Below are 13,725 nucleotides of genomic sequence, written 5' to 3'. Positions count from 1 at the left end.
CTCCAGCTATGTTATGTAATTACATAATTAACGTAGCTGGAGTTGTGTATCTTAAGTCGACTTTCACCTGTGGTGTAGAACTAGCCTTAGAAACTAACAAAAATATATAATATCATGAGCTTCCATGGGTAAAATTCCACTCCAACTCATCATCTGATGAAGTGGGTTATACCCACAAAAGCTCATGTTATTATATATTTTTGTTAGTCTCTAAGGTGCCACAGGACTACTCGTTGTTTTTAAAATTGCAAACTAAACTGGTTACCCCTCTGAGACTTAGCAGACCTGACATTCTGTATGTATAGCTGGGATTATGCTTTCCAATGTGCATTTTTTTGCATTTATCAACACTGAATTTCATCTGCCATTTTCTTCTCCAGTCATCCAGTTTTGTTAGATTCCTTTGTAACTCTTAGCAGTCTGTTTTGACTTAACAGTTTTGAGTGATTTTGTATACTCTGCAAACTTTGCCACCTTATTATTTACCCCTTTTTGCCAGAGCATTTATGAATTTGTTAAATAGAACAGGCCCCAGTGCAGATCTTTGAGGGACCCTACTATTTATCTCTTTCCATTGTGATCAGCATTTTTACCTACCCTTTACTTTCCTATATTTCAGTTTCTGATCCATGATAGTTTACTTTGTTCAAGAGCCTTTGGTGAAGGGCACTATCAAAGGCTTTCTCAGAATTGAAGATACATAGATCATTCTTTGTGAGGCATGATTTTCATTTACAAAAGCTGTATTTGCTATTCCCCAACAAATCATGTTAATCTGTGTGTCTGAAAATTGTGTTCTTTAATGCAGTTGCAACTAATTAGCCTGCAACTGAAGATAGGCTTTGAGCATGTAATTGCAGAATCACCTGCAGAGCCTTTAAAAAAAAATCAGCACCATGGTAGCCAGTCATCTGGTACAGAGGCTGATTTAAGTGACAGGTTCTGTATCACGATGAGTAGTTCTACAACTACATATCTGTGTTCCTTCAGAACTCTTGGGTAAATATACCATCTGGTCCTGTTTATCAATTTATTCCAAAATCTCCTCTATTGAGTCCTCAGTCTGGGACAATTCCTCATCTTTGTCACTCCTTCTAAGGAGACCACAGCTTTAGGGGATGACTCAGAAGGGCTGCCTTTAGGGCAGCAATTTTCAAACTCTGGTATATGTACCCCTATGGGTATATGAACCATTGCCAGAGGATATGAAAGAAAAATTGTACAATGATGGACAATACATATTATTTAGTACAGATTTTCCAGTTATGAAACATACACACACACACACACACTTACACTTAGGGAAGCATGGAGGAAAGTTGGGGGTGAGTGGCAATGCCAGGCTGCTTGGGCCACACCCAGGTGGTGGGGCTTGGGTGAACTCCATACTTCCAATTATAATTAGGTAGCATGCTGAGATGAGTCAAGAGCTGGAGGTGCTGGTCCATCCCTCTCAGAGCCCTGCTGCAGGGGGCAAGTCTGAACCACTAGCATTGCCAGTCACTCCCTCCCATGTTCCTCCATGCCCCACTAGTAGGCCCTGCCCCACAGTTTGGAAATCTACAGAAGCTGTTGCTAAAAAGAAAGCAACACCTGATCCTCTGAGCACCTCAGGTCACCTTTGCCTATATCCGACGGGAGTCTGCAGTAAACTACATCACTGGGCAAGGAGTAAGCAGCCTGAAAAGTTTTGTAACTCTTGACGTTCACCAGACCCTCGGGGCTTTATCTGATGTAGGCACCTTATTAGTCCCCGCTCCCTTGCTCACACTTGCTACCTGGTCACCCTAGCTGCCCAGTGCAGATACTGCTGCAGCTAAGCGAGGAAGTTATGCCCGGAGTCAGGGGGAGCCCCTACCTGTGCACACGGCGCAGGCCGTGGGAAACTGACGACCAGCAAGATGCCGCTGGATTTCCGCAGACCTCTGCCGTTTTCCTGCTCCCTCTTGGGTGCTTTATGTCCCAAAAGCCTAGGCGAGAAGCGCGTCCCCGCCCCCTCCCACTGCTCCCGCTCTCCAGCCTCGGCCGTTTGACTGCGGTGGCCACATGCAGGGAGGGGACGCGAGGCCCCGGGGAGCGCCAGCGAGAGCAGGCCAGGCGGGCGCTGTGCGACGCCGCCCTCCGCGGGTCGGTGCCCACGCGGGGCCTGCGCCCGGGATTCCTTGACTCGGGGGAGCCCCGGGCAGCAGGCGGGGGCCGCGAGCCGCGTCTGGGCTGCCCCAGTCACTCCCCGGCAGCCAGCACGCCCGGTCTAGTGTCGCCACCCGATCCCAAGCCCACGTGCTGAGGAGCCGCCCCGAGCCCCGCTCCGCCCCCAGGCTCGCTGGCCCCGCGCCCTCGGCAGCCACGTGCCTTCATCTCTGCACCTGCAACTTCCCTCCCGGACTGGAAACGTCCCCGGCTGCTCCTCCCGCCAAATCCCGGCCAGGGGCTGCGGTGGCTCCCGTTCCCTGGGCCTGCCCTTGCCCCTGCCCAGCTGCACCACGGCCCCCTGGCTGCTCCAGGGGGCAGCAGCTGCCGCGAGCCCGCCCGGGCAGACCCAGGGCCCGATCCCGAGCTGTGCCACTGACTCCAGTGGGATCGGGCTCAGGCTCGAGCCCGAGAGGAGGGGGAGCGTCGCGGGCATAAAACCCCCAGCCCAGCAGCAGCGCTAAGCTCCTCGCTCCCACTGCAGCCACCGCCTCGCAGCTCCGGCGGGCGGCCACCGGGGGCTACCCGCGGCGGAGCGCCCCCCCCCCTCCCAATCTGCTGTAACCAATCCCGCTGCTGGGGGGCGGAGGCGGCGGCTGGCTCCGCATCCGTTTGTCCCCGCGGTGCAGATGAAAGCTGGCGCCCGCCGCCAAACCAAGAGGGACGCGGTGCGCGGCCGGAGCGCCCGGCTCCCATTCCGCGTCCGCCCGTGCGCCCAGTTGGAGCAGGCTCGGGGCAAAGAGCATGCAGCGCTGGACGGCGCCGCGGGGCAAGGGCCAGCGCTCCCCACGCCTTCGGCTCCGCCCTGCCCCCTGCGATGAACGCACCGCTGCTGCTCCTGCCCAGGAGGCTGCCTGGACCCCCAGGTAATCCCACTCTTGCCCCGCCGGCCCTGCAGATGCCCGCTGTGGCAGGGTGAATGGGAACTTTCGGGCCCTGGCCGCGCCTTGCTAGGCACGGGACGCTGGCGGTGCCCCGGCCCCGGGCGGCTTCTGCGGGCAGTGAGGCATGAAGGCGACGGCAACCCCCGTCGATCCGGGTGCATGGTTCCTGCTGGGCATGGCTGGAGCTAGCAAGCATGGAGCGGCTCCGGGCTTCTCTCCCTCCTCGGAGCACGCCCCAGAGCCCCGAGCCTGCCTGTTAATCGGGAAGGCGCTGCCCTCCCCTGCTTGCTGAATCCTTGCCCCGAGCAAAGCCGGGGGTCTGAACGGAGATGGGGGGGCTGAAAGGGGGAGAAAAGAATTGGAGAGAAGGGACAGAGACAGAGACGTAAAAATGAGGGGAGAGGAATGGAGAAGAGCAAAGAGAACACACATGAGGGGCAAAGTGGGCACCAGGGCTACAGGGGACTATAAACGGTCACGTTTCCCCTCTACTCCGCTGCGGTCTGGAACCGGGAAGACAGCGTATAAAATAAGGTAGAGATGGAGGGAAAGAAGCGAAGAGACACCTTGAACTGTGGTAGGTTTGGGCATCAGTGAGAGAAAAATAAATAGGGACTCCGAGAAGGCGGACAAAGCCTAGACGAGGAGAAAAGGAGGTTCCCCCTCTGAATTATTTTATTTTTTAAAAGGATCTTCCTAAACTGTGGTGATCACTTCTGATTCCTTCTGAGGTTTAAAACCTTCCCCTGTTTACGTGCCGCGTGGAATTTATGGACTTGTTAGTTTCATAAGAGATGTTAATTTTAAAACTTTGAGTATGTGCGTGGGGGTAACCGTTTTCCACCCAACCCACTCTACTGTAAATGATTTTAATCCCTTCTACACTAAATATTTAACTATGCTTTGGCCCTTTAAGTAACAAGTGACAGCTAACAAGGAAATTAAACAACGCTATTTTGGGAACCACTAATCTATGCATTTTTCATATTGTGAACTGAGCTGTTACTGAGCAGGATTCTGTCAGTTCAAATCACCCCTCCCAGCCTCTCAGTCCTGATATGGTTCCTTCCATAGAGCTACTTTAGAGCTTGGTTACATAGTAAAGTTTAGCTATAGGAGGCTGTTAGGAGCTCTGCAGGTTTTTTTACAGACTTGTTAAAACCAGATTTTTGAATTGTAAGTGAACATTTTCCTTAATATGTAGTTTATATGATGTGAAAAGCCTGGGAAGAAACTAAGAATCAGAAAATGTCACTGCCCACTCCCCCTCAATCAGTTAAGTGGTTAAACATTACATTTAACCAGATAACCAATTAAATGGGATTTTACATCCCCAGCATGTACTACAGGCAACCTTGACCATTAGCTTTTTTGCACCCATGTAAAGTGAGAAAGAGCAGCAGAGATTGACTTTCTGTACATGAAGCTACACCATGGTGTTCCTGAACCAAACCCAGTCCAGGCTCTCTGGCACCTGTGTACCCACTGTTCACCCGTCTCTCAAGCAGTGAGCTGTTGTAAGCCAAATGATCTATCTTTAGTTAAAAAAAAACCTGTCTTGGGGAAAATCCCAGGCTTTAGTAACACCCCAAACAGTGTGCATACAGAAGAAGAAGAGACAGCTTTACAGTCCCCCTTGTGATCAGTTGCTATGCATGAGGTAGCACTCTGATAAAACTGTTGGGTCAGATTCATCCCTAGTCTAACTCTAGTGATTAATGAGGTCTATGACTTGGTTGTCTTTATAGGTCAGATCTTCAGCCACACTAGAGATGATAACATGTGTTTATTTAGGTAAACGTGTAATCACTGAAAATTTCAGTGGTTATACATTTATACACGTGGGGGAGACAGCTCCCATAGAGCTGTCTGCCTCCCCTTCCCCAGTACATCTGATATAGAGGCAACAGTGTGGGTTGGCTCCCACCTTCCTCCACCCTCATTCTCCCATGCTTCTGCCTCTGTATCAGATGTAGTGGGGGAGGCAGGAAGAGAGAAACTGCTTGGTGGGAGTTGGTATGGTACCGGAGCTGATACAGAGGCAGCAGTGTGGGGGGAGGGTACTGCGTGTAACCACAAAAGCTACATGTTTACACTTTCACATTCCCAAGCCCAAATAAAGACTTGTCTTCTCTAAAATGGTGTGTTTGTACCTTGGTGTATAGATGAGATCAGTCATGGATGGAGCCATAGTGCTGCCCCTACCAGCTATTTTGAGGCAGAATTAAAGTGCATTGTGTCCATTGTCACACAGTGGGCTAGCTCACACACCTTAGTTACCCATGATTTTTTTTAATTAAGCAGTGTAGACAAAGCTTAACTCTTCTTTGTATCACTTTTGTTATCACTGGCTCTCTGCCATCACAACTTGAGGGTCGTTGCAGCTAGGTGCCAGCTTGAGGCTGAACTGGGCACTACGCTGGCCCCAGAATCAGCCTGTTAAGCTATTTTTACCACTCCTATGAATCTGGCAAGTGCAGCTCAATCCAGTGCAAGCATGGATCCCAATAGATATCAACCTACTGTAGTTCAGTAACAGTATCCCTTCACCTCCTCATGTCACTGGTCCAGGAACACACAGTGCCTGGATAATCCCAGAACTGCTGAATGCAGCTGCTCACTGGAGATCTGAGTCAGTGAGTGGTTTTCTCATCCAAAAGATTAAATTCCATTGGAGGTCTTTAAAAAAAAAACAGCCTAACATCATCATCAGTTTTAAAGAAATAAACAAAACAAAACAAAAAAGAGTTACTGGCAGTGCTCCACCAAAGGCAGAGCAAAAGCTTGGAATTGGAGAAAAGGGAACTATGAGGCTTCTAGCACAAACCCCCAAAAGTTTCCCCAGGTCCAGTATCTCCTGTGCATGTAATTGTATGTGATATTATACATGGCTGGAGCCCTCCATAAAGAATGGCCAATTTGCTAAGATTAGTCAAGATATCTAGGGCTTGATTCCTCAAGAGGACCAGTATGGAATCTTTGCAGAGTTTGGGTTTTAAATTTCTTCACTTACTTAAATGGACTTTTCCTAATTGATGGGTCTAGGACTATGCACATGCAGGATCTCTACAATTAGGAGTTTAAAAGAATATTTGTACTTCACACAAGTAGGCTTATTTTAAAATAATAGTGACAGTTTTCAATAATCAAATTATTATATCTTGTGTGTGAGAAAAGGCTTGTTAAATTTAACCCATAAGGGAACACACCAGCCAACCTAGTGTTAATACTTTAGCCTTCCCAACAGCATTTTGTTTCAGATATTGTTATAGGTGGCACTAGACTGGGGGTCACATTCAGATGAAGTGCCAGGGAGAGAGACTGGGAGTCAGTAAGTAAAAGGGAACATAGGTGAGGGACAGGGAATGATTGGAGGCCAGTGGTGGGGTAGGAGAGAAAGACAGGTCTGATGAGAAGTCACGAGGGGTGGAACTGGGATGGGAGTGGGCAAGAAGAATATAACTGGGAGTAGGATGGGAGGAAAGACTGGGAATTTTTAATACTGGAATTTTTAAACTTTTAAGTGCTTAATTCTGGAACCTTGAATGTGGCTTTTATGTTTGTAAATATTTATTTAGAATTTTAGTAATACTGAATATTCCAATCATAAAGAGAGTCCCACTGTGCTAGGTGCAGCACAAATACATAGGAAGATGCAGTACCTGCCCCAAAAGTGTTACACCAATACACACCGCTGTTAAAAAAGCATTAAGACTGCAAAAGTTGCAAAAGCAACTCCTCAAAAATTAGGATATGCAATCTATTGCAGCTTTACGGTCTTTAATTACATGATCACCTACAATTTTTCTTTGGCATCCCTAAGTCCTATGGTCGTCTCTGAATGAACAGCTATTTGAATATTTATTTTTATTCTCCTCATTAAACATGTGGCTTTGTGGAGTAAGTATTGCGCAACAATTCAAACCCTGTACTGAATACAAAATCATTTATTTCCACTTTGGCTTGGGTATGGTGTTTTGGTTATCATAATAACATAGTTCTGTACAAACACTGGTGAATTTATCTTTTCAACACCTCTTTGAGGTGAGGGTTGTATTATCATCTCCATTTTACATAGAGGGGGTCTGAGGTAGTGTCAGACGTGCCTACTGATGTTGGGTGTCCAATATGAGAAACCCAAGGCCTGGTTTTCCAGAGTATTCAGTATTCTATAGTTGTTTATATGTCCAGAGCTCCCATTGACTTCCATGCAGTTCTGACAGCTCAGCATTCCTCCAGCTCAGACTTTGGTGTCTAGAAAATGAGGAATATACAGGGTGCATCTATACATTACCCATACCTTGAAATAGCTTATTTCAAAATTTGGCACTGTCTACACAGCACTAACTTTCTAAATAAAACACTATTCTGAAACATCCTTTAAAACTTATGCAATGAGGTTTACAGGGATGTTGGAATAGCGAGCCCATTATACTTCGATATAACAGGCTTGCTCCCAAGCCCCTAAGATTCAGAATAGTTATTTTGCTATCCCAACATAGCTATCCCGAAATAGCTCCACAGCATAGATGTAGCCACAGTGGCCTCCTGTACAAATTTGCGTTTACATAACTTGCCTAACATCACATAGGTGGAAAAACAAGCAGGATAGACTCTAAGTTTTCAGGATAACATTTAACTGCCTTAACAATGAGGCCTTCCTTTTTCTTCCAACTGTCCCTTGCCTTGTTCACCACACACATGACCATTTCTGCAACAAGGGAGGCAGGAGTCATGCAAACAATAGCCTCTTTCCCTGTACAATCCCAATTGACTCACTCCATCTCATGTAATGAATGAGGTAGAAGACTTGTGAGGGAAAAAAAGTAGTATGTGATCATGTAATTAAACACTTTATCACAATGCATAAAAACAAAGTGTCTAAATTAAGATTGCACTGGCAACAATACTTCCAAAACCTCCTAGCTTTTAAGGGCTTGGCTTTGCAGCCTTAATGTTCTTTTACCACAGGTTGTTTTGTGTGTGTATGTGTAATTGTCTAAAGTTTTTCTTTAAAGTTTAAAAAACATTATCCTGTAAAACAACTGAACCTGCTCTCCCTCTCCACATGATTCACCAGTAGGACTGGGATCTTGAGGCTGTATCTACACTATCAGATTATTTCAAAATAAGTTATTTTGAAATAATAACTCCTGAAGTAACTATTTCAAAATAAGCTTTTCCTCTTCACAAGCAGAGAGTTGTTATTTCGAAATAATAGGCTTGGCAGTGTGAAGGCTCACCCTTGTTATTTCGAAATAACTCCCCAGTGTAGACATGCCCTTAGATACTTAGCACAGACCTCTATCAGTTGAGCTAAAAAATAACAGTAGAAAGCTGTTATTTTCTATGTGTATCTGCCACAGAGGACGGGGAGGCAGGAAAGGGAGAGAGACAGACATACTGTCTCTCACACATACACAATGATTTTCACAGCTACTGAGAAAAGCAGTGTTGAAACTCAGGAATAATAGGCTCAGTTCCAAGTTCTGTAGGGGATTGTGCTCTTTTGGTTACAGACCCTCTGCTCCTGTGCTCCAAAGTCTCTCCTGCTCCTATTCCCTCCTCCATAACTCCTACCTCTGTACTTTCCCCTGTTGCTACCTCCATGACTCCAGCTCATCTCCCCTGCCTTACTCTTGACTTGTTCACAATCTTGCTCCTGCTATTGTCCCGTATCTCCCCCTTCCTCAGCTCCAGCCCATATTCCCCCACTTACAGTGCTCTTCCATGGTTCTTCCTCTCCCTCACTTTTGTCTTCTGTTCCTCTCTTCTCTTGCACTTCTCCCCCTGCCTCTGCTCTTGCCTTGTATCCACTGATCCTGCCCATGTTTTCTCCCACTTCTAACTTCTTCCCTCTCCCTTTCCCCTCCTATCCTGGCTCCTATATCTGTTCCAAACTTTATCCCTTTCACCATTCCCATTATTCCATCTTCTGCCCTTCTCCCCACTCCTGTTTTTAACCCTTCTACCCTATCGGATTCCTATCCCTCTAACCCCTGAGCTTCTGTTCCCTCCCCATTTCCTCCCCACCCAGAATCTTTTCTCCCTTTTCCTTAACCCTCAACCATCAAATCAGGCAGATTCCTCCTTTGCCTCTATGCTGCCTGGGTGCCAGAAGGGGGAGCTCTGAGGGCCCAAGAGGGGAAGAACAGTCTCCTGGCTCTCAATTCTTGTGGTCTACAACAGCAGCAGCTGTTGGGAAAATCATGCTCAGATCGGGCAGCCAGAGGCAGAGTCACTCTATGGGGACAGTGTACAGTTCCAGCTGTGAGAGGAAGTAGCATTGTCAATGCAGGTGGAATCCTGGAATAATTTAGCTGCCTAACTCTGCATATCTGTATTGAGCGACTGCAAATTGAGATTTTTTTCAGGGGGTTACAATTTGGCCAAATGTGGGTGTGTTTTCAAGGATATTTCATAAGACACATTCCTGGCAGTAGGGAGACCCGCCTACTAAATTTCAAGCTTATGCTCCAAAGCATGGAGAACTCTAGAACTTTGATAAAATAGTAATAAGTTAAAAAAAAATCATGAGCAAAACATATTCTGAAAAACTGCTGACCCATATTAGTTCAAACGTTAAAAAACAAACTAACTAAAATAACCACAATTTGAGGCACACACCTCATATTGAACATTTCAGCCTGAATAGTCAGTGTGGCAAACAGAAAACAGGTTATTATCATAGAAAGTATTAGACAATCTTAGCATTGCCCTCTTCACCAGCTGCAGTAACTTAATAACACAACAACAAATGGAATTCTCTTGACATTTAAAGCTAAATAGTGGATTAGAAAATTGTTTGTTAGGAAGTGGGTAACATTTCCTGATTGGGAAGAAATACCCATCAAAAACTGCTCCCCACTAAAGAAAAGCACTTGCATCAGAAGCCACATCCCTGGACCAGGACTGGGAACAGGTTGGAGATGCAGTTTCTCCTGGATGACAGTGAAATCCTTCAGAAATTGTGTGTTTACCTTGTAATTTCTGAGAAAATGCTCTCTCAGTTGTCAGAAATTCCATGTCCTAGGAGTATGAGAACAGTTTGTATTTTTTGAAGGGGAGAAGAAAAAAAAACAGGCCTGTAATATGAAAATTTGCAGGTGAGTTCAAAATCTGACTGTGATGCAAAATATTTGACAAATCATGGCCTAGAAAGAAGGATTTGAAAACCATGTGAAATCGCAAGGATTCAGTCTCTCAAAATGCTGCATTTGTTCAGAAAATCTGCATAATTAAATCAAAACAGTTAAGTCCCAAGCAGATTGCGAAAAGCTGCAAAAGGATCTCAGAAAACAGCAGATGAAATTCAATGTCGATAAATGCAAAATAACGCACCTTGGAAAACATAATGCCAGCTACACGTATAAAATGATGGGGTCTAAATTAGCTGTTACCACTCGAAAAAGATCTTAGAATCACTGTGAATAGTTCTCTAAAAACATCCAATCAATGTGTGGCAACAGTCAAAAAAGCAAACCAAATGTTGGGAATAATTTAAAAAATGATAGAGAATAATAAGACATAAAATATATTGCCTCTGTATAAATCCATGGTATGCCCACATCTTGAATATTGTGTGCAGATGTGGTAGCCCTATCTCAAAAGATGTATTGGAATTGTAAAAGGTTCAGAAAAAGGGCAACAAAAATTATTATCGGTATGGAATTGCTTCCATATAAAGAGAGATTAATAAAACTGGAACTCTTCAACTTGGAAAAGAGATAACTAAAGGGGGATAGGATTGAAGTCTATAAAATCATTACAAATCTAGAGAAAATAGATAAGGAAATGTTTTTTACTCCTCATAACACAAGAACTAGGGGGTCACGAAATGACATGAATAGGCAACAGGTTAAAAACAAAAGAGTATTTTTTTGCCCACCAAGCACTGTCAACCTGTGGAATTCCTTTCCAGAGGATGTTGGGACGGTCAAGACTATAACAAGGTTTAAAAAAAAGAGCTGGATAAATTCATGGAGGATGGGTCCATCAATGACTATTAACCAGGATGGACAGGGAGGGTGTCCCTAGCCTCTGTTTGCCAGAGGCTGGGAATGGGTGACAGGGGTTGGATCACTTGATGATTCCTGTTCTGTTTAATCCCTCTCCGACACCCAGCTCTGACTATTGTCAGAAGACTGGGCTAGATGAACTTTGGTCTGATCCCGTATGCTCATTCTTATAAGAAAGCAAACGGGATGTGAACATTATGTGTTAACATTATGTACTTCTGTATTCCTCTTTTAACAGTGATTAGTGCAAGGTTAACTACATGTATAATCTGTGGCAAGGAGAACTGGGAGACGGCTAAGAGATAGCCATAATGTCTTTAAGCTGCCAGACAATTTCTACTCGACTTGGCGTTCTTACACTGAACTGCAAAGGACTACTATGTCTTTTGGTCTTTACACTAAGTGTAAGTGGCAGTGCCTCTGGCTTGTGTCCTACAGCCTGCATCTGTGCTAGTGACATCATAAGCTGCACCAATAAGAACCTCTCTCGAGTGCCAGGAACTCTCTTCAAATTCATAAAAAGACTGGATCTGAGTTATAACAAAATTGGATTTTTGGAACCTGAATGGGTCCCAGTGCTTTTTGACAAACTGAACACTTTAATAATCAGTCATAATAGTATTAGCAGTATTATCACTGGAAGCTTTTCCACAACTCCAAATTTGAAGTACCTAGACTTGTCATCCAACAACCTGAAGACACTGGGAAGCCCTTTGTTTCAAGAGTTAAGAGTACTGGAAGTTCTCTTGCTTTACAACAATCAGATAACACAGATTGATTCTGCTGCCTTTGGAGGATTATACAAATTGCAGAAGCTGTATTTATGTTGTAACTCACTGTCACACTTCCCAATGGACTTGTATATTGGAAAACACAAGCTTACAGAACTTGTATTGTTAGACATTTCCTATAACCACATCCAGTCTGTACCCATTCAACGTGTAAGTTTAGTGCCAGCCAAACAACTCAGTGGAATTTATCTTCATGGTAACCCATTTTACTGTGACTGTACTCTATACTCCATGCTAATTTTTTGGTATCACAGACACTTCAACTCAGTCGTGGATTTCAAAAATGAGTATGCCTGTGCATTACGATCTGATCCCAAAGGTTCCAATAAACTGCCTTTATTGCACGACAACTTTTTGAATTGCTCCGAAAGCACCATCAATGTGTCATTCCATGCCTTTGGGTTCATTTATGAGGCCCAAGTCGGAGAAAGGCTGATTGTACACTGTGACAGCAAAATTAGTGATGCAGGCACATATTTCATTTGGGTTAGCCCAGACAATAGATTACTGGAGCCAGACAAGGAGACTGACAGTTTTAAGGTGTTTCACAATGGGAGTCTAGAGATAATAGATCCCCAGCTGGAGGATTCTGGGCTGTATTCATGCGTTGCAATAAATAAAAGAAGACTGTTAAATGAAACCATAGAGGTTAGAATTAATGTAAGCAATTTCACAGTGAACAGATCCCATGCTCATGAAGCATTTAACACTGCTTTCACCACCCTTGCTGCCTGTGTAGCCAGTATTATTTTGGTACTGCTTTATCTGTATCTAACCCCATGTCCTTGTCAGTGTAAGACAAGAAGAAGAAAAAGGAAGCTACCCCAAAGCAGTGCCCATTCGTCCATCCTAAACTCCACTCCACCTCTGGATCCTCCAACTGAAGAGAAGAAATCCAGCACTGGTAAGAGAGTGGTGTTCCTTGAGCCTGTGAATGAGCCAAAACAGGGACAGAATGGGAAAGTGAGACTGTTTTCCAAAGAGACTGTCATAGCAGAGAGCATCTTGAAAACAACCAGAGCAAAATCTGACTCTGATTCTGTCAACTCGGTGTTCTCAGATACACCTTTCATGCCATCATCTTAGTTTGCTGCTTGCTTGTCTGTTCTGAAGTGAAATCTCTCAACACCATACCTGCCTGTAGCAACTATCCGGAAAAAATAAAATATGGCAAAAAATGCATTATCAGTAGTCTTCAAGAACACGTTCTCTGCTCTTTCTGTGATAGGGAGAACATGCAACACTGGTGCACAGGTTAGCATCAAAGGGTAGGTTTTCACTGCAGAGTTAACCCAAGCTCTTATCTGGCTGTTGCCCCATCCTTCCTGTGGACTACACACAAAAAGCTGACACCTAAGTCTAGTGGTGCTGTCAGTTCAGGCTCACTGGCTTGTCTGGGACTGTAGGCTCAAGGCCAAGTGCTGTTTTCACTGAGGCTAGTAACCCACACACTCTGCAGTGAGGATTCAGGCTAAATCTCCACCAGAGTGCTAGTAGTCTATTAATACCGTCTCATAATTCCCCTGGGTGCACAGGACAGGTATGTTCTGCCACAGTTCACTGGGAGAGAATCATAAGCCAGCTCAGCTTACTGCAGTACACAGAAGCATGGGATATGCCCACGGCCATCCTTGTGACATGCACCAGTGAGTGCAGCACCAGTAAGGAAACAGAGGGTACATCGAAAACCCTCCACGGCATCCCATCTCAGAGAGTCAGCTGACATAGGCTTGTACCATGGGGCTACAGAGTCAACACAGTATAGCTGCTCTCACTCAAGGGCCCTAAGGCCCTCTCCCTCTCCTTGGGTCTCAGAGCCCAGGCTCCAGCCCTAGCTGGAAT

At 45.3% G+C, this 13,725-nt stretch overlaps 1 protein-coding gene and 1 long non-coding RNA gene across 5 annotated transcripts in view; one reads left to right on the top strand and one right to left on the bottom strand.

Moving 5' to 3' along the window:
• The window catches only part of LOC112546340 (uncharacterized), a 160,684-nt gene that overhangs the window by 23,353 nt on the left and 123,606 nt on the right, over positions 1-13,725 (bottom strand). The window contains exon 1 of one of the 4 annotated variants that reach the window (XR_016349979.1): positions 1,859-2,400. The exons of 2 other annotated variants lie outside the window; for them this stretch is intronic. This is a non-coding gene — a long non-coding RNA (uncharacterized LOC112546340). Of the gene's footprint in view, positions 1-1,858; positions 2,401-13,725 lie in introns of those variants that run through there. One more of the 4 variants, XR_016349982.1, reaches the window with a different exon arrangement.
• AMIGO2 (adhesion molecule with Ig like domain 2) lies at positions 2,786-13,065 on the top strand. Its single transcript, XM_075930585.2, has 2 exons — positions 2,786-3,056; positions 11,331-13,065. Exon 2 carries the CDS (start codon positions 11,404-11,406, stop codon positions 12,967-12,969), a length of 1,566 nt encoding a protein of 521 aa, XP_075786700.2. The 5' UTR covers positions 2,786-3,056; positions 11,331-11,403; the 3' UTR covers positions 12,970-13,065.

Source organism: Pelodiscus sinensis, chromosome 1 (genome assembly GCF_052426305.1).
Source record: "Pelodiscus sinensis isolate ZL-2025 chromosome 1, ASM5242630v1, whole genome shotgun sequence".
NCBI classification, from domain to species: Eukaryota; Metazoa; Chordata; order Testudines; family Trionychidae; genus Pelodiscus; species Pelodiscus sinensis.
Note: the sequence above shows the minus strand (reverse complement) of the source record. Positions and strands in the feature narration are given on the sequence as shown.